Genomic DNA, 20,359 nt, shown 5'->3' with positions numbered 1-20,359 from the left:
ATGTATGTAAAGCTAACAGGGTATATCTAGTAGGTAATATAATATAATTGTTTATATGATTTTTGGGAATATATATATTTTATAACTTTAAGCACTTACTGAACTGTTCATGCTTTATTTTTAAAAAGACGGCATTGTTGGTATCTAGGTGATTTCTATGGTTCCTACAACGTACTGCTTCATTCGCGGGTTTCATGGTTCGTGACCTCTATAAGGACCAATGGCATCGAGCAGCCGTTTATCGTCGCCCAATCGAGTGGCGCGAAACTAAAGCGGCACTTTGGTTGGTTAATCTCAAGGAAGGAAGGGGTTTGGAAAACGGCGGAGGAACGGCAGGTCGTTTTGGAAATGTTTCAAGTTGTCAAATTTTCTTAATGGATTAACACTTAATTATTTCGGCAATTGCTGTTATACTCCTACTGCGAGCTTTTATAGATTTTTGCAGCATTTTACACTATCACTCTGTAATTAAATATAATTCAGATATGTAAAAAATGAGTAGTCCCAGTATATGAACTTGGATAAATTTTAGCTATACAAATTCAAACTTTTTATCGACGTTTTCTGTATATTAACGTCTTAAAGTTACATTTTCTGTAGTGACTCCTGGCAATAGCCGCCGAGGTGCAGCCCACGTGATTATCAGCATAAATCGTCTGGAATAATCTGCCCTGCTTTCATGATTACCTGCGGCCGTAAAACGTGCTGCTCGCATTTAGTGGGTAACTGATGCCGCTTCACGACGAGGAGGATCTGGTGGAAAATGTCGTCAGTTTGCGGGATCAGCTGAGAAGAACCGAGATCAGCCTGCAGACTTTGGGGAACCAGCTAAGGTGGGCTGTTATTACCCTCTATGATTAACTGAAACCATACAATACTTAGCAATACTGCACGTAAATGTTGATCGTGTAAACAATAGGCAGTGATGCGTTGAACACTTTATCATAGCTGTTTGTGATTTGATAACAGCTGCACGGAGTACTCTGGGTGTCCGCAGCCTGAGCTGCCGGCTGCTTTGACGATTGAGGATCTCCAACAAGCCGATGTTGCAAAGCCACCATCTGGTGGCCCTAGTCCTGCGAGGAACTCTGTTACGATGGCTAACTCGAGGGTCAGGCCCCAGACATGAGATACAATAAATATTCATCACGCCAGTTGCTTATTTATATTAATTCATTTACATTTTGTCTTATGATGCGGGTATTGCTCGATATTTTCATTTTATAATGTGTATGTGTTTTCAACAACTTGTTTTTGATGTAAGTTTCTATGTAGCCTAAAGAGTAAAATTAGACTTCCCTGCTTTGTACTGCAAATTGCAGTACTTGTGTTTCTGCAGTATTATCTATGGGGGCAAAGCACTTTTCTCTTTTGTGAATGGGCATCTATCAGGCAGCATCTGCCAGAGAAATGGAGTTGGAAAACTGCCAGCTCAAGAGACAGCATCACAGCGTCCAAGAGAAGAACTCTGCCCTGGTGTTGGAAAACCAGCAGCTGGTCCAACAACTGGAGGCACTGCGGTCCGAACTTGCCAGCTCCAGAACCAAGGTTTGGCTGGACCTGGGAAGTGATTTGGACCAACAGCAGGATATTACTGTCACTCAAGTTTATTTAGATGTCTGTATTGCACATCAGATGTTATTTGTGTCGTTCATTAAAAGAGATGTGACAGGCAAAGCTCAGACCACACAGCTGATAGTTACACACAGAATTACGCACCAGTTTCCTAGCTCTCTATCATCATCCCTTGTGTTTCAGATTCATCTTCTGGGCTCCACGGTTGGATCAAAGACCTCCAGTTTATCTGTAATGAAGGAGCAGATCCTTGACTTGAGTGCTGAGGTGGAGCAGCATTCTAGTGCTTTTCGGTAATGGGGCCTGCACACCAAGATTTTTTTTTTTTTTTAAGATCATATGCTCTTATACATAAGAGCAGCGTGTCCTTCTGTGGGCAAAGCCTCTGTGCCTGTAATCAGAAGGTTGCCGGTTCAAGCCCGGCCTCAGCACATCTGCAAGCCCCTTAACCCCCCAGCTCCCTGGGCGGCGCTACAGGTGGTTGCCCTTCTCTGCCAAACTTGCGCTCACCTGGCAGCACGATGGCTAAATGGCAGGCGAGAAGAGAATTTCCCCGTGCTGATGGATAAAAGTTCACTCATTATCATTATTATTTGCTGTCTGCGTGAGTACGATCACGCAGGGATTCCATTTTTACATATCTCATCTTGCTGTCCAATGAGACGCACATACAGGTGAAAGTTACTGAGAGAAATTGGGGTCCTGAGCAAAGGCTCGGTCATTTATCCAGTGCCCCTGGAGGAGATTCGGGAGTTAAGCACCTTACTCAAGGGCCCATCATTATTATGGTCACTCAAAGCGGCGACCTTTGGGACAGTGACTCAGGCTTCTCCCCCGCAGAGACCCTCCGAGCAGCATTAGCGTCTCCAGGTGACCCTGCTGTCAAAATGGGTGGGCGTTTGTAAAACATTATCGGTCTGTCTTGTCAGAGAGACAGAGCGGAAGTTGCAGGAGAGCCAGCGGGCTGTCGCCATGGGCAACAGACATGTGACAGAGCTGAAGGTGGAGCTGCGGGAGGTCAGAGCTGTCCTGGCAGAGAGATCCGCCCAGGGACGACGGTGAGATCATAAGCAGCCCCCGTCTCCTCGCCCATCCTACAGTGACACTCTGCGCTTTCTGTTCGAAGACGGAATTAGTGAAAAGAATCCACCTGTTATGTAAAGCATGTTATTGGGCCTCCTCCTGCAAAGCATAGCCATCCACTTTTTTTCTATTTTTAATTTTTGTGACAAAGACACCAAAGCACAAAAACACACACCTACGGGCAATTTAGCAACTCCAGTTAGCCTCAGCATGTTTTTGGACTGTGGGGGGAAACCGGAGTACCCGGAGGAAACCCCACGACGACATGGGGAGAATATGCAAACATCCACACACATGTGACCCAGGCGGAAACTCGAACCCAGGTCCCAGAGGTGTGAGGCAACAGTGCTAACCACTGCACCACCATGCCACCCCTCAAGTCAAGTCAAGTAGGTTCATTGCCATTTCAGCCACATACATGGTACACAGTGCAATGAAACATTGCTCCTCCAGGACCATGATGCAACACAAAGAACAAAAACAGGAACCACACAAGACTACATACGTGCAGGCAGGACAGAACTATAGAGAGTGAGGAGAGTAAAGAGAGACAGAGTGCAAGATAAACACAAGGGCAACGATACAATATTACAGGGCAAGACAATGTACGGTGCATTTGACAAAAGCAGTAACGGTTGAGCGAATACAGTATTATGACTGGTGTTGTATTCTGGCGGCAGAAGTGTGCAAAAAGTGCAGTTACCCCGGTGACTGTGGTCCACGGTGACGTCTTCTATCCCAAAGGGCTGAGCAGCAGAGGAACTCGGCCCTTCACAACGCCGAGAAGCTGACCGCGGCCTTTGAGGAGTACAAAGCCAAAGCCGGCGAGAGACTGAGGAAGGTGACGATGGCCGTCCCGCCCAGAACGCATCCTGGATTGCTGAGCGAGGGAGCGTCCGACCCGGACGGCTTACGCTTTGTCATGTTACGTTTATTGCCCAGTGCAATATGTGGGAGAAGCCAGCTAGAGACAGATAGAACACCTCCATTCTGACATGCGTGTGACGCGCATCCGTGTTGCGCATCATACTCTGGTGGGTTCAGATGGGCATTATTGTCTTTTTTTTACCCAAATGATGGGTGACCACTTCCTGAAGGTTCTGGAGGAGGAGGGGAAACTGAAGGAGAGCCTGGTCCGGTGTGACAAGGAGCGGGAGGAGCTGGAGAGCCGCTGTGGGGGGCTGCTGCAGGAGCAGGGGGTCCTGGAGCAGGAGATCCGGTAAGTTTGTCCTCCGATAACGCAGGGAATCTCTGGTACGAGGAGAAAATGCCTATCAGTAGTATGTTATGCTTTTATCTCATAGCTCAGTATCTTTTCGGAAGCTGAGGTGATCTGGTTACCCAGACAGCTGTACCATTAAGACTGTGAGGTTCAATGCAGATTTAGGCTTTTGTGAGAATAAAATGAGAATTCTGCTGCATATCCGCATTTTAATCTTGTGTAGTCGCGTTGGCTTCTGTGAGGGTAACAGGAGGTCAGCGGAAGACGCCCTGAATTTGTCGATCCTCTGCGGCCTTGAAATAGACAGCTGAGAGTGGAGCTGCAGAAGGAGCAGGAGGTGAGCAAGGAGGCGGAGGCGGCCCGCAGACTGCTGCAGGAGCGAGAGGCGGAGGCGGCCCGCAGACTGCTGCAGGAGCGAGAGGAGGCGACAGTGAGGCAGGTGGAGGCGCTGAAGCAGGAGAATGCCGAGCTCCGCTCCGCCAGTTCCCAGCAGGAGCAGCGGCTGGCCCAATGCCGGAGAGAGGCGGAGGAAAGCCGGGCCGAGCTGACGGGGCTGGAGGCCATCCTGGGTTTGCTCCATCTTCAGGAGGTGTGTCACCACTGCGCTTAAATAGCGATTCTTCATCCCCTCATTCTTCAACCACAGCGTCGCACGAAAGCTCTTCTGAGGTCTGTTTCTCGAGTTGCCGCTTGAGGTGACCCCTTGTGGCTGTGGTTATGTTTCAGGGTGGAGGTACACCATGTGTGAAACCCTGCATGCTGCCTGCCTGCTCCATCCTGACTGGACCGGTTAGCCTCCTCAACCCAAAGCCAGGTGTGTGCTCCTTACCGCCTGAGCTCATGCTCTCGCCCCGCCCCCCTACCCGCTCTTGCCCCGCCCACCCCCCCCAACCCATGCTCCGGCCTATGTCCCATCAGGTGATGGCTACCAGAAGCTGCTGTCCGCCCTACAGACCCTGGAGCAGGAGAAGGCCCGGCAGGCCGGTTTGGCGTCGGCCACGCAGGCCAAGCTGGACGAGGCTCAGCGGGAGATCGCCGCCCTGCAGGACAGCATGAGCCAGCGCGCGAGCCACTTTCAGCGCCTGCACAGCGAGATGCTGGAAAAGGCTTCAGCGGCAGGTCGCCTGGAGAGGGAGGTGGGCAGCAGCACATGGGCGGGTGCAGTCTTTGGCCTAAGTCTGCCAGAAAAGTTGGGTTTAAGTTCTGTAAAATCTCATTATTTGAGCTCAACCAATGCAAGATTTCCATTCCATTATTGTCTGTTTCTCAGTTTCTGTTATAAATGCAGATACTGATTTAGCTGAGGTTAGCTCTAGCCCCGCCCCCTATCCATGCGCTAGCCCCACCCCCCTATCTATGCGCTAGCCCCGGGTTATATCAGGCTCTAATCCTTACCAGATGTTGAGGGATCCTGTGCATCATGGAGACAGTAATTTTGTGTTAAATGGCGACTCTTACCAGGGAGAGACCTAAGGATGCTGTTTCAGTACCTTCTAACCATTTAATCAGCGCTGCCATTTATGTGCCGGAATTTTCAGGAACTGCCAGGTTAGACACCCTGGTGTGTATCGGCTTAGTGCTGCTGTACTGGGGACCCACCATGACTGGAACCTGAACCCTGATTTTAAGTGCCAGGGGGCCTGTTCCTGGGTGCCATGTAATTTGTTTGCATCTACTGCCCCCTGGTGGCCATTTTGCTGCCCTACAGCTAAAGAAGAAAGGTGAGCGACTGGACAAGATGCAGGATCAGCTGCAGGAGAAGAGCTCCGCCTACTCGCAGGCCGCCGTGAAGATCGGCCACCTGGAGCAGAGCCTGCAGGTAAGTCCACATGTGATGCAAGGCACCCGGAGGCTTTAACCAATAATACGCTCGCAGTCTCACCTGGACTTGGGCTAACTCTCCTTGTTGTTGGTCTGAACCCAGCATTCAGGCAGCAGGCAGGATTCTGGACGGCAGGTTTCCAGAGGAAATGATGTGTGGTGTAAATGGTGGGCGATCGGTGCGATTTGCTTGATTGGTTAGTCTGTCAGCTTTATGGGAGGCAGGTAAATCGTACAGTATGATCCCAATAGGCTCAGTTTCCAGGAGATTTGAGGCAGTAAACATCCAGACTCGTATATCCTTCCCTCCTCTGGGCTGCCAGGTCATAATTGTCTGATTAGGCAGCTCGATATGCAATCAGAGTTCACAGTGCAGTCATGTGATATTCTCATGAATGTCTGTCTTCAAGTCCTGGCCTGTATTGAAGGTAATTTAGGGATGCTAATGCTTCTGTGCAGTACTGCGCTAACTGCTAGCATGAGGCAGGTCATGGTGGCTTTGGTCTGTTTTCATGGCTGAAGGTCAGGTGTCACATTAGCGTCTCTCTTTCTGTGTAGCTTAATTTTTGAAAGAAATGCTTATCCAAAGTTACCAGAGTCCGTGGACACTGGCCCTGACCCTCCTCGCAGCCCCCAGCTAGGCTGCCGTGTGATCCAGGCCTACTGTGTTCTTAGGAGCAGACCAGCCGCGCTGAGCATCTCCGCTCCCTCCTGGACAGGAAACAGAGGGACTTCCAACAGCAACGGAAGAACTTGGAGAGCCAGGTCGAGCTGGTGAGAGTGAGACCATACGTGTCTGTCTGTGCCTGTGCGTGTGTGTTTATGTGTCACACGGCATGTTGTCTTCTCCCAGCTGCAGCTCTCTCTGGACCAGAAGCAGGCTGTAGTCCTGGAACTGGAGCGTGCAGCGGCCAGTGCACGGCAGGAGAGGCGAGACGCTCAGCAGAAGGCTCAGGCCCTCCAGCTCTCCCTGGATCGGCTCTCCGAGGTCAGCCTATACGTCCGTCGGCTCCCAGTTTGATCTGGTCCAGGTCCAGGTCCTCTGCTCTGGCCGCATCACCTGCTGTTAGCTCACGGTGGTCCCCTTGACAGGAGAAGGAGCAGGCGGCCAGGCGCACCGAGGACACCCTGCGGGCCTTCAGAGAGCAGGCAGCCCAGTCCTGTGCCGAGGTTCGTACCGGCAGTGGATCCTCCTTTTCCATGAGGGCCGCCCGCACATGGGACCGGTCACGTATAGAAGAATCACATAGATCAGTTTGTGAATATTTTAGTTAAATATAGTCCCTTCAAATTTGCGAATTTGACATTTCTGTTTTCGGTTATTTGTGACTTGTTTGTTATGTTTGGATATATTTGGATGACGCGTAAGCCAAAAGTATATAAACAACAGTGAACTGATCAGATGAAATTGTTATTTAATATTTGTCTATGTACCTGCATACTTTATCTCTAATATTAAAAGCAGTCTGTTAGCAGTCTGACCGCTGAATCTCACATTTCTTAGAGTAAATTTTAAACTTTTTAGTGCCATTCGTTTTGCACTTTTAGTAACCTTTGGAAATTTGAAGGGGTGACTGTTTTAGCAGAACGTGGCTCTCAGCAGGGATGTGCTGAATCTATCAGGTTAAGGGCCTGGAGGAGGCGCTGGCGGTGTGTAAGGAGGAGCTGAGCACTTACGTGCGGCAGATGGAGGAGGCCAAGGAGCAGTTAGGGAAGCAGCTGGAGAAGAAGAATTCCGAGGTGGAGAGGAGAGGGGCGTGTGTGTGTGTGTGTGTGCGTGCGTGTGTGCCTGTGTGTGTGTGTGTGTGTGTGTGTGTGTGTGTGTGTGTGCCTGCCCGCCCCTGTGTCCCCTGATGATTCCTTATTTATTTGTTTTATTTCCCTGTCATGGTTCACTTTGATGCAGTGCATGTTTAGATGTAATTAAATGCAATCAGCCTGTGTGTATTTTTTGTGAAATTTACAATATATCCTCATTTAAGTTGGTTTTACAGACCAGTAAGCACTTAAGCTAACGTTTCGCTTCAGCCATGTTGTTCAGGCTTCAGTGTACAGCAAGCCGTTCCATTTGCCAGGTGGTTGCCCTCCATGCTCAGCTTGAGGACAGTGCCCTGGCTTCCCGGAGCTCCAGTGAGCACAATGTGCAGCTCCAGTGCAGCCTGCAGCGGCAGCAGACCATGCTGCAGGAGAGCGCCGCCCGTGTGGTGGAGCTGGAGGAGTGTCAGGCCCAGCTGGAGAGCCAGGTGAGCTGTCTGGTACGCACTGTGTTCACGTCAGCATTCTGAATTAATTACTCATTTTTAATAGAACATACTGAACTAATTTGTCTGTATGGGAAAGGTTCAAAGTGCACTGTCCCTGGAGAAGATGTCATTCCTCTCCAGTGTCCGATTTGTTTGCTGCTACTCCGTTCTGTCTTCAGCCTCTTAACCTTATAGTAAAAGGAAAAAGTTTGATAGCTGAGCACGGAAACGCTTTCTTGACAAACAGACAAATCAGCCTCCACACGCTGACCTTAGAGGCAACTTCCTCTCAGACAGGAAGTGTTACAGTTCCATGTAATAATGGTTAAACATCTCTAGGGTTCTTGTTGCTTGCAATCTTGGAGATAAGCTTCCTCAAGTAGATAATTTCAAGTCCCAGTAGCTGTTCTGATGATAGTCGTTTGGTACCTTAACCACCGCGTGGAACCGTGCGATAGGTTCCATTATTGGACTAAAGTTGCCCGTGTCTTAAATCAGTCCTGCTACCGCTGCTCCCTCACCCCACCGCACACCCCCAGGTAGGGAGGCTGGAGCAAGAGTTGCTGAGAGAGCGGGCGGCTGGGGCCCAGCAGCTGCAGAGGAGTGAGCAGATGGTGCAGGAGGCCACAGAGGAGGCTCTGAGGAAAGGACAGCAGGCTGCAGCTCTCTCCATCTCTGTCACGTAAGAGGAGAGCCTCACATCCCCCGCAGTGAGCCTTCCGGCTGCAGTGTGTGTTGGCCCATAACTGACACCCCTAGAGTAGAACTGCACCTACCAGCCAGGGAGCTGATGACCTCACCCAAAGCAAGAAAAACCTTTTGGTACTATAGTTTGGCTTTAGTCCTGAAGATGAACACCTTTGCATTTTAATCATGTTCGGGTTAAAGCGGAGTGTCAATCAACCATGAGGACTAATGTAATTATCCCCTGGTTTCAAATTATTTCTCTTTTCAGTTGTGACTTGCAAGGTTCTGGCCACAACTGGGTCAAAGTATCAAGTTACATATACAAACAAACAAAATGTTCTCCTCCTGGAGTCATCCTGCGTCTCATGACCTCCTTCATGAAAATGTGTGACACCCGGAACGCCTCGTTCGAAACCTTCTGTGTCGGAGGGTGAATCAGGTCCCTGGTCCCATAATCTTAGGTGCCTGTAGCGTCAGGGCTGCTGTTTCTCCACATCTGCAGCTGTTTACCAGAAAGGGTCGCAAATGAAGGATTACAATAAGGTGTCTGGGGTCCATTTAAGGACGATTAAAGCTATTTCTCCCTTTAACGTCAGTCTGACCCATTTAAATATGCCAGTCATCAGCGTGTAAAAGGGTCGGTTATTCCTTTCTGTACATCTTGCCAAAGGGATACTCTCTTCCATTCTCAATAGATTTCTTGTTTGTTCCCAGTCATGGCTGCCCAGGATTCAGCCGTGTCACTGCCTGAGGAGGGTGTCCCATGACCCTAATCTGACGCTCTCCACAAATGGCATTTTGTGCGTGCGTGAGTCTCAGGACCCCAACGTCCCTGTACGAGTATATAAGTTCTCCTCACTTCACATCTTGTCTGAGGCTAAAACGGTTCGGCTTCTGTGCTGTGCAGGACCGTGTCCTTAACTGGTACTTGGGCACTTGGAAGCACTGAGCCACCAGATAGATCAAATTCCCCAGCACAGACTGAGGTTCCGGAGCCACCAGGGAGTCCGAACGGGAGCCGCGTGAATCTCGATCTGCATCGGTGTTGTTGGAGCCGAGAGTCCGGTGCATACCGGCTGCGCGTAGCACGTGTCCTTTTCGCAGGCAGCTGACCGGCGAGATGAGCACCTGTCGCAACGGGCTGAGCGATCTGGAGACAGAGCTTCTGCAGCTGCGCAGGGATAGTGGCATCAAGGCCTCCCAGCTCAACCAGATGGAGGAGACCCTGCAGGAGACTCAGGGCCAGCTGGAGAAGAAGTCTGAGATGGGTATAAGTCAGACGTGACCTCCCATACCTTCTGTCATTATTCTGAGCATTTCAACTCCTACAATCTTTCTTTGTTGTGGTAGATTTTGTTATGTGTGTGTGTGTATTTATGGGAATTTCTGATTTTAATGACAATATAAATGCAATGTTTTGGCGGCAGTCTGTCTGTGTCCTGACGGAGTCATGTGCTGCCCCGCAGTGGTGGACCTGGAGGAGAAGCTGCACCGCAGTGAGATGGACCGGCGCAACTCGCTGCAGCGCACGCAGCTCCTGGAGACTCAGCTGCGGACGGTGCGCGGGGAGCTGGCCGACACACTGTGCCACCTGCAGGAGTTGCACACTGTGCTGCAGCGCACGCAGCTCGACGCTGAAGAGCGTGAGGCCGCCATGGAGAGGCTGGCTGCTGAGCTCAGGTGAGCGCCCCCTGCTGGACGCCTGGGCCCTCCGCCGGATCCTGACATGGGTTGGCACGTGCCCGGACGCTGCTCTTCTGGAGCACTTCAGAGGAACATTTCAGGAAGTGCTACTGTCGGCCTCCTGGTCAGAATATCAAAACCTCATAACTCAGTTTCCAACAAAGTGCTTTTCAGATCCTCTTACTGTTCACCTTTTCTGTTCCTTATTTTTCTGGCTGTGGACGTGAGTATATGGTTTACAGTGGGTCACATGTTCATGTTTGGGGAACCAACCATCCGTCGTTCACATGTTCCCGACAAAGAGGTGACTTCATATTCAGATTGTGAGAAACCTCGACTGTTGCCGTAATCATCGCGCACTTTTGCTTACTAGCAGTTTCTAGAATGTTGTAATAATAAAATTAACGCTGTTCTGGCTATCAGGTTGGTATCAGTTCGCTGGTTGTCATATGATCCAAACCTGAAGTCACTGTTGTTGTTTCTCCCTTCTGCCCTGCAGACCACTCCCCTGGCCCTCCAGAACCCCCCCACCTTGCAGACCACTCCCTCCACCCTCCAGACCATCCCCTTTACCCTGTAGAACATCCTGCTGGCTCTCCAGACCTCCCCCTCTACCCTCCAGACCTCCCCCTCTACCCTCCAGACCTCCCCCTCTACCCTCCAGACCTCCCCCTCTACCCTCCAGACCACCCCCTCTACCCTCCAGACCACCCCCTCTACCGTCCAGAACATCCCACTGGCTCTCCAGACCACCCCCTCTACCCTCCAGACCACCCCCTCTACCCTCCAGACCACCCCCTCTACCCTCCAGACCTCCCCCTCTACCCTCCAGACCACCCCCTCTACCCTCCAGAACATCCCACTGGCTCTCCAGACCACCCCCTCTACCCTCCAGACCACCCCCTCTACCCTCCAGACCACCCCCTCTACCCTCCAGACCACTCCCTCTACCCTCCAGACCACTCCCTCTACCCTCCAGACCACTCCCTCTACCCTCCAGACCACTCCCTCTACCCTCCAGACCACTCCCTCTACCCTCCAGACCACTCCCTCCACCCTCCAGACCACCCCCTTTACCCTGCAGAACAGCCCTCTGGCCTTCCAGAGCACCCCAGCCTCGCACTGGGTATGGTCTAAAACTGATTGTTAAATCCTGGGAAACATTTTTACACACATTGACCCCCCCCCTCCTCCCATACTGCAGTCTTCCAGTGTGACTGTCCTGATCCAATCCATTCAGTATTTATACTTTTAATAAATATTTAAATATGCGTAAACGTACAGTAGGTTGTGCTGCCTTCATCATCTGAGTAAAGCCTCGCGACGTTGCAGTATTCTTATGTATCTGCAAGCGCCTCATTAAATTCGTTAACAATGATGCTCTGCTGCTACCCCGTCTCAATAGGACAACATTATGAACACCGAAGGTGGCTGTTGGGCTACTTTAAGTTTCCAAATGAAAGGATTTCCACACGTCCGAAATCTCCATAGTTTGTCGTTTCAAGCCGTGTGCCTTAGGCTTTACCTGACCGTGCAGCCAGAACTGTGGCGGACTGTGTACATGACACAGGGTAGGCGGACGTAGGAAATGAAATCAATCGGGCTTCGGTTGGGCTGTGGTAGCCGATACCGATACATTAAAAAGTCCCTGGATCGGCCCCAATTCCAATCTTTGATACTGGCTCGGTACATCGCGGACATAATGTTCTTGGGATATAAAAAGTGATTTCAGTCCTTGTACGAGGACAGTACAGACACCATTCTGTGTGTTTTTTTTTGTTTTTTTTTTTAAATAGCCCCCCTAGATCATACATCATGAAAAGAAAACATCAGTCACATATCTTTTATATCTTTTATTACAGTTGGCTGGTAGCACTCAGTTATGTCAGGAAAACAAGCTTTCCATTATTCCTCTTTAATCAGTCTGTTTACTGTTAGTCCTCTCTTCCATAGCTGGCTTCAATCCAAGGTTTTAAATAAAGTAACGTTGCGCCCTTATCGCTCAGCTCACCCCCTACGGCCGTCGAAATTTATTTACTCCTGTTTTTGCTTAGTGCCAGAAGGGCTGCCTTTAGGATTCCCCCGTCAGCCTCAGGCCTCCTCGATGCTCTGGGTCATGTGACCTGAGGTTGACGGCTCATTGGCCGGCCGCATCAAGCAGGATGAAGCCATCGTCTGTCTGCTGTTTTGAAAACACCGAGATCGCGATAAGGGTAGCTTCCGTGAATCCGTCATGGAGCGTGTTGGGGAACACCCTTAGGTATTTCCGGAAATATTTCTCTAGAATTCTCTTGGGAAACGGCACAAAGTCCTGTGATCTTTCAGTGGGGAGAGTGTTGATAAAACATACCGACGCAGCTCCTTCGCTCACTGACATGAGGCCTGTCCCTAACTCCTCGTGCTGGTGCCTGATGCTGATGCGGTCGTCCGATATTCATGTTGCAGGGTCATCCTCATAGTGGAGGAGGTGTTGTGCAGTATCTCTGCATCGGCCATTAAAAACGGTCAAGAAAATGACCATAATTTTTCTGCTCTTTCTGAAGGATCTTCTCTGTTTTTTCGTCCTTCAGCGGTTCAGCGATTATGTTCCAGGCCCCTCCAGTATGTTGTGACACTCGGATCCTCCTTCCCTGTGGACGGGTCCGGTTCTGACCTGCACGACATGTGTCCTCACGCAGGGATAGTCGGAAGGAGTTGGAGGAGCGAAGCCACGAGGTTCTGGACATGGACGTGGCGCTGAAAGAGCGGCAGGGGGAGCTGAAGGAGAGGGCGCTGCAGGTGTGGTATGGGGCTGCTGGGTAACTGCACGCGAACACACACCCACACGCGAACACACACCCACACGCGAACACACACCCTCTCTCCCCCTCAGCTCAGCCAGCTCGACGTAGCCATCCGAGACCACAGGCTTGACATGGAGAAAAAGGTCCTTCACCTGCAGGGGGCGCTAGAGAAATCACAGGAGGTCGTAATGGAGCGTGAAAAGCAGGTGCGATTTCACCTTGCGCGACCAATATTATCTGCATTACTCTTTTCGTATTAAAGATGTCACAATCAGACAAATGACTGACTGTGGATGGTGATGTACTCCTGTGTGTGACAGACAGGTGGAGATTTCAGGTCCAGAGAGTTTCAACCAACCAGTTGAGCATAAAAAGTCACAGTCGGAGAGTATTCAGCCGGTTGGTTGAAACAAATCTTGGTCAGGGTTTGTACTCTCTGGACCTGATGTCTCCATCTCGGGTTACAGACGTTTCTGAGTCACGGGCTTCATTTAGGAAGCCGAGTCTGGTGTGAGTTTCTATGGTGCACAACTTCTCCTTTTGAAGCCGTTTAATTCCGGCTTATTTCAGTATCAGTGGTTACGTGAGAGTGTGGACCATCGCTGATCTGATTTTCAAACCAGATACCCTACCAGAGAAAGCTCACGTTGCCCTTAACATCCTCCCTCAGTGCCGCAGTTATGGTAATGGTTCGGAAAAGGCTGCGAGATGCAGGTCTCTCTCTGCCGGCGGCAGTTAAATGCCTCTTATCGTGTGTTTCTCTCCGATAAAACATAGATTGTGTTTTTCTAGGGAAATGCCTCCCAAAGTCCCTGATGCACATGCAGTTCGTGTTCATTGTCTTATTGGCGTCGCTACGTTTGCACGACAAATGTTATATCCTTCAGATTCTTGTTACAAATGAATCACCCTGTTTGCTGCCATTTTTGAATACCGTCCATGGACATCTATTAAAGTGAAGTCAGTCATGTGATCGGAGCTAACCCGGAGGGGGGGCTTCCCCTCATGCACACGTCCCCCTCAGGTGGAGCTCCTCAGCAGGCGGCTAGACCTTGTGCGGAAACAGCTGCAGGACAAAGAGGAGCTGGAGAAGGTACTGAGTGTCTGTCTGAAGCGTAGCCCACCCTTCGTCCTGCTTCCGCACTGGAGCAGCCTTATAGGGGAACCACCGGGCAGAAGGCGTGGGCCGTGGGAGCGATGCTGAGCGCGTACCAGCTGTTTTACCCTGTTTTACTTCAGTATGACGGCACCACGGTCTGCCCTGTGCATTAAAGGCGAAATGCCGCTGCACTTATTTATCTGTGCCGTTAGCAGTGTGAGCGGATAGACATCACAAAAGAAACAAAGCTTCATTTTTCCATGAAGAGGGGATCTGTCAATCACTGTACACTGTGAAATAAGACTACAGGTGGCGCCATTTCCCAAGACAGATTTTAAGGCTAACGCTGTAGTCTCTGTCTGTCCCGATAGCACCTACCTGAGGCACTTTGACCAAGGGAAACAGGACTTTGGGGCATAGGGACTGCTCACAGGGATGGACGATGTTACAGGAGCTGCAGGAGGCGCGGAGCTGCTGTGAGGCCCTGCAGAGGGAGCTGCAGGAGGCGCAAAGCCCCTTTGAGGGCCTGGAGAGGGAGCTGCAGGAGGCGCGGAGCCGCTGTGAGGCCCTGCAGAGGGAGGTGCAGGAGGCGCGGAGCCCCTTTGAGGGCCTGGAGAGGGAGCTGCAGGAGGCGCGGAGCCGCTGTGAGGCCCTGCAGAGGGAGGTGCAGGAGGCACGGAGCCCCTTTGAGGGCCTGGAGAGGGAGCTGCAGGAGGCGCGGAGCCGCTGTGAGGCCCTGCAGAGGGAGGTGGAAGACAGCGTCACCCTCGTGCACCAGAAGGTACAGCATAGCACATGTTGCTAAAGCTAAAATGGACGGGGGCTGGGGGGGATGGGAGGTGCTGGCCTTCGGGCTGTGGGGTAAAGTAATTAATAATGGACTGCAGTGTAGTTCAGTGGCAGGGTGTTCACTTCAGCTGTGTCTCATGCCATTATGAACGCATCGGTAGCCAGTTCCCCTCCAGTGATTTTGAAGAGAACAGAAAATTGTTCATCAGCAGGCTGGTAATGTTTGGCTGCCAGCGCTGGGTGTGGCACGTTGGTTTAGGTGGAGCACCAGTATGGTTTGGGGTCTCGGCTCACTAGGACGTGACCTTTCGACCCCCTACAGCATATTCATGATCAAGGCCAAAGCCAAACGGCTCTTAAGATCAGCTCCCACATTTGTGGAAACAGGAAATGTCGGCTGGTGGGGTTATGGGTCTGTTTGCTGTGTCCAGGAGGCTGTGAGTTCAGATCCTGCAGCAGGTAAACATCACTGTTGGGCCCTTGAGCCCAGTTGCTTCAGGGACTGGTCACATTGGGCCAATGAATCTGCTAAATAAAGAAATACGAGGGTAAACAGGTTAAGCAGTAGCATTTCAGTTCTGCAGTATCTCGTGAGTCGGATCCTCAGAGGCAGGAGACACGTGGCAGCGACTGCCGGCTGGCCCTGGTGTTTGTTTTCAGGGTGGAGCTCTGCTGTGACACACCTGCGAAGGTCACCTGTGAAGGTCACACTCTGGCGAGGAGTGTGTGTCCTAGCAGGAGTATCTGGAGTATTTGGTCAGACATGGGGGGAGTATTTGGTCAGACATGGGGGGGCAAAGCTAACATGAGCTTGAAAGAGAGTCTATTGTCTGAAGCTCTGATCAGCACCAGATGTTCCTGCACACCAGGGTGGAAAGTACAGGCAGGATTTTACGGCTGGAAAAGTTACTAAAAGCAATCCCACTCTCTGAGCTTGATGTAAAATCAAGTGAATGTGAGGTGTTTGCGGAAGGCACATTCAGGGAGTCATCTGACCTGGCTGCCGGCCCGGTCCCCTCGGTGAAGGTAAGGCTCTGCTCCTACAGTGGGAGCAGGTTTGGGGGTCCCGTGTGACATGTCTCTGCTTCCGGGGGCAGGATGTCCAGGCCCGGCAGCTAGGCCAGGACCTGGCGGCATCGCAGGCCCATGCTTCGGAGCTGGAGACCCAGCTGGGGGCCGCCATCACGCGCCTGGAGAAGGAGCTGGAGATGCAGCGGGAGGAGCATCGCACAGAGGTATGGGGCTGGGGGGCATGCGCGGGGTTCAGTATTTTTGTTTACCGGATTGGTTGCCTGGCAATGAACCGCCCAGGCACGGCAACGACAACAGCCAATGAAATGGTTGTTTACGTGGGATGTGTGGGAGGTTTTACGGTGCGGGCTGAGGGGGCGGGATCCTTCAGCGGCTGGGAAGGCATGAGGAGCAGCATCTGACCACCATGATGAGTAATCGGAGCAGCCTGCTGCAACGTGTAAACATGGGGCAGAGTTTACACCACAAAGAGCCTCACGGGGAGACGAGCTCGGAGGCAGGGGCTGGGATCCGGACCCAGGGAGCAGGACAGAGCTCCCCTGGTAGCTTCTAGGAGGGAATCCGCTCTCCCTCCGCCTAGCAGCCTCCTTGCATGTTTGCTCCTCCACATGTCCAGGCAGCAGAGAAATGCTGCTGGCGTCTTTCTGTGGACCAAGTCGCTTGAGTTAAGAACCATGAAGATCACGGCCTTTGAATTCCTCTCTCTGACCGTGACGCGCCAGGATCTACCCGTACAGAACTATCACCCTATCACCCCATGGCCCTGCGTGCCAGGTTACCGCGCCCCGCTGATGATGGGTGTGTATGTGCCACATCGGGTGGATCCTCCCAGCCTCCGAGCACTCCTCCGCTAACGGCCACCGCAATCCATCGCTACACTGGTTTCCTTTGTCCCGCCCCCCCCCCCCCCCCCCGACCAGGGAAACCCCGGCGTGGATCCTCTGTTTATGAGGATGTGGAGGGAGAGGAGAAGTCAGGGCTGTTTAGGGAGATTTCACTGGACCATAGACAGTTCTGCACTGTACTCTTCTGCAGTCAGCTGCAGTTTTCCCATAGTACATTGTTTGCATGCACATTTCTAAACTTAAATAATGTGCAGTCACACCCAAGGCACCGGTCTAGTCGAAAGATATGCTGTGTACAGCTTGCTTGTTTGCTTGCTTGCTTGTTTGCTTGCTTGTTTGTTTGCTTGTTTATTGTCTGGTGCATCTAACCTGTCGTTCTGTTAGGTCGTTTATAAAGTCTGACATGCACTGTATGATTTCAGTGTTCGCCTCCATATTTTGAAATGAGTTTGATTTGACTTTACAAAGTTGAGAGTACAAACAAATGTCTTTCCGTTTGTTTTCGTTCTGAGCACTCTGACACCAGTCGTGCTGGTTTCTTTGGGTTCTGAAGATGTTCTGCAGAGTGACTCATGATAAAATGGCCGTTCTGTCTGTGCGCCCACCTTCAGCTTTCCGCCGTGGAGCTGAGCCGCACGCAGCTCCTGAAGGTGTCCGAGCACATCTCCAGCAGCCTGCGTCTGTCTCAGGAGCAGCTGGTGCAAAGGCTGCAGCAGGTCACGTCCTGCCTAGAGGAGGCTCGGGGAGCGCAGTCCCACCTGCAGGCCGAGCTGCAGGCTCGCGAGGACCTCCTCCGGGGAGCCAATGAGGCCCTGCTCGTCAAGGTGTGCCTTATCCATCCATCCATCTACAGCCGTGTCTGTGTGGCATCACACTGCCCCTCATCAAGGTCTTTTATGAATCCAACACTCTAGTTAAAGTTCTTCCAAGATGAGGCACCAAGTGGGAGCCCCTAGCCTGACTGATGAACATGGTTGTCTGTGAGTTTTGTGGGTCCTAGCGGATATGAGTACACCCTGAGGATGGGGCCTCCATAGGCAGATGTTCTCACTGTCATGGCCTTAGTCCGTTGCTCGCGATGTTCTGTGCATTGACCCCATACGCCTTTTCTAGGAGTCGGAGGTCACGCGGCTGCAGACCAGGCTCTCCAGCTACGAGAGAACGGCCGAGCTGAAGAGCGCCTCCTTGCTCTGTGACTCTGTGCTCCAGCCGCCGTCGTCCTATGACCACAAGGAGGCGCCATGTCCTGGGTCCTGGGAGGACAGTGACTCCCTGGGGCTGCCGGAGAGCCTGAGGGACGCGCTGCACGGCACGCTGGAGCCCCTGGAGCAGAGCTGGCGGGGTCTGAGCCAGCGAGAGTCCTCCTGCTCTGAGCTCTCCTTCAACCCGCTGACCTACATGGCCGAGGAGAACGAGGACGGCGCCATCGACGTCTCTGGGCCGGGGTCTCCAGCAGAGCCCAACATGGACACCTTCACCGGCATGCTGAACTTCATCAGCAGGCAGCTGGCCTTGCAGGGCGAGACTGACCCCATCGTGGCTGGTATGACCAGGAAGCCATAGGGTCCCGGTAAACAGGCATCTCCTCTCGCTGGCCTGTTGACCCCAGTGTCCTCCTCGGAGCTGTGTGTGTCACTGTCCCATTAAATGACTGACTTACAGGCTGCCAAAGAGACGTCTCTTACTCTCTGACGATGTGTCATCTGATGACCTGCTTTGGTCACATGAGGACAGGGCCATCATTAGAGATTTTGGGCCCCTAACCCAGGCCTGTCACTCAGGGGCCTTTAACTCCCTCCTCACAGCAGTGTCATGCTAAATGTTTCCAAGTCAAAAAGTTCAAAGTCAGTTTTGTCATTGTGCACCTGACAAGGGAGTGACACAGCAGGGTCTCTTGGTTCAGGCACCACAAATAATAGTAATACATAATGAGAGAGACGCCTGTTTCACTGTTAATGGCATTGCAGAAGTCCTGTCCGAGAGTTTAACGAGCTCACCGGTTCTGATCTGCAGATCCCCCACCCAAGGCATGAAGACCACACCACGCGGGATGAGTTTTATGAGAGAGCAGCAGCATTTCCTCGGATGCAAGAGCATCTTCTGAGTCCCAAGGAGCTGGGATCCATCTGCAATTAAGAGACAGTTGTGCCGTTGCCTGTCGGCCCACAAAGATGCATTACCCGCTGTCATATCAGTACTCGTCAGGGATTAACTCTACATCTAGGACTGAAAATGTCTTCCTCCTGCTTAAACTTTTGAGGTAATTTTTTTCTAGAGAAGGGAAATGAGCTCCTGGTTTCGACCCACAAATTGAATTTGTCGTACTTAGTGAGCCGCTGGTGTTAATTCAGGGCTATTTACTGTGGGGTTGTGGGCTTGTGTCTAAGGCAGCTCCTGAAGCGTATTGCGTGTGCAGGTCAGTGCGCCTTGGCTGACATCAGCACAGCTGCTCGTCCCTGCAGGTTACCTTGGTTGCTGATTAGCTGAGATTAGCATGATAGCAGACATTTCTCAGGTCCTAGTAAGAGGAGCGTAAATGTACTGTTCACTTCTATGCTTATGTTTTACGTTGTGTATATGTATATAGTTAGACTTTTAATAGACCTAATTAAATGATTTATTTGGTTTTTTTTGGTTTTTGTGACGTTTGCCCTGAATCAGTCTGACCACATGCTGTATCCTGATACCCAGAGGAAGGCCTCACTGTGAAACGCGCCCCCATTTGAGCATAAACATACTCTCGTCGAAGCCGTTCTCTGAGCTCCATGTATCCAGTGAGACTCGCACACCAAGGCCGCAGCCCCCCGCCCCCCGCTTGTGAATTAGAACAGGAAGCGTGGCATTTAGCTTTTCATTTCATACAGACACGCGGAAATGCTGCGTTGTAATTATAGTTAAAACTCAGTGCAGGACCTCGCTGCTGCTCCTCCACACCTTCTGGGCTGAGGGTTTAGCCTGAAGCAGCCTCACTAATGTCCACATTCCAGGTGACTTCCTGGTGCTCCAGAGACTATGACCTCATGGGATATTTTCATGCCCCCCCACCCCCCCTCCCTTCTGGAGGTGTGCTCTCCCCATCCACACCTCGTGGACAGACACCGACTCCGGGACAGTCGTCCATGATGAATGGGGCCCTTTCTCCTCCTGCCGCCGTCCCTGCCGGAGGACGTTGTCTGAAGTAAACGATTTCAGTTTGAAATAATGTCATTTATTTATTTTATAGGAAATGGCCACGTAACTAAAAATGGGGGGTTTCCGTCTTGCAGATGAACGACGTGAGTGTATCAGCCTCTGACTCTGAGGTGTAACATTCCCGCAGTTGGTTAACAGTAATTCTAGTGACTTGGAATCCATTTTAACACTTTTAAATGATGCATTGCGGTGCCAACAGAGGCCTGCTGAGGTGTTTGTTTATCCTCGTTTGAGCCCCTGTATTTTGGGGAAGCCTCGACTCTTTCTCTCACATTGATGATGTCACGGTGATCACCAGAGCTTGG

At 51.4% G+C, this 20,359-nt stretch overlaps 1 protein-coding gene and 1 long non-coding RNA gene across 10 annotated transcripts; one reads left to right on the top strand and one right to left on the bottom strand.

Annotated features, from left to right (window-relative positions):
* The first annotated feature begins 289 nt into the window (after positions 1-289).
* Positions 290-19,494, top strand: ccdc18 (coiled-coil domain containing 18). 5 transcript variants are annotated; one of them, XM_048989660.1, is made up of 28 exons: positions 291-833; positions 970-1,111; positions 1,393-1,548; positions 1,759-1,868; positions 2,505-2,633; positions 3,403-3,499; positions 3,756-3,877; positions 4,184-4,469; positions 4,607-4,694; positions 4,799-5,016; positions 5,589-5,699; positions 6,377-6,475; positions 6,555-6,689; positions 6,794-6,871; positions 7,325-7,441; positions 7,777-7,944; positions 8,484-8,626; positions 9,736-9,899; positions 10,098-10,311; positions 12,993-13,092; positions 13,187-13,303; positions 14,122-14,190; positions 14,648-14,860; positions 14,945-14,977; positions 16,083-16,220; positions 17,474-17,686; positions 17,976-18,405; positions 18,876-19,494. In XM_048989660.1, exons 1-28 carry the CDS (start codon positions 730-732, stop codon positions 18,893-18,895), a joined length of 4,014 nt encoding a protein of 1,337 aa, XP_048845617.1. In that variant the 5' UTR covers positions 291-729; the 3' UTR covers positions 18,896-19,494. The 5 variants fall into 5 exon arrangements, 4 of the variants coding, with proteins under 4 accessions (XP_048845616.1, XP_048845617.1, XP_048845615.1 ...); XM_048989658.1 differs by having other exon boundaries at positions 295-336; positions 720-833; positions 14,648-14,977; XM_048989657.1 differs by having other exon boundaries at positions 315-336; positions 601-833; positions 14,648-14,977.
* On the bottom strand, positions 10,871-11,465 carry LOC125716861 (uncharacterized). Of its 5 annotated transcripts, none has more exons than XR_007384421.1 (3): positions 11,380-11,465; positions 11,002-11,127; positions 10,871-10,959 (listed from the first exon to the last, which is right to left on the bottom strand). It is a non-coding gene; the product is annotated as an uncharacterized LOC125716861 (long non-coding RNA). The 5 variants fall into 5 exon arrangements; XR_007384420.1 differs by having other exon boundaries at positions 11,317-11,382; XR_007384422.1 differs by lacking the exon at positions 11,380-11,465 and adding an exon at positions 11,275-11,296.
* Positions 19,495-20,359: the final 865 nt, after the last annotated feature.

Source organism: Brienomyrus brachyistius, chromosome 21, assembly GCF_023856365.1.
Source record: "Brienomyrus brachyistius isolate T26 chromosome 21, BBRACH_0.4, whole genome shotgun sequence".
NCBI lineage: Eukaryota > Metazoa > Chordata > Actinopteri > Osteoglossiformes > Mormyridae > Brienomyrus > Brienomyrus brachyistius.
The sequence above is the reverse complement of the archived record's forward strand: the minus strand, read 5'-3'. Positions and strand labels throughout refer to the sequence as shown.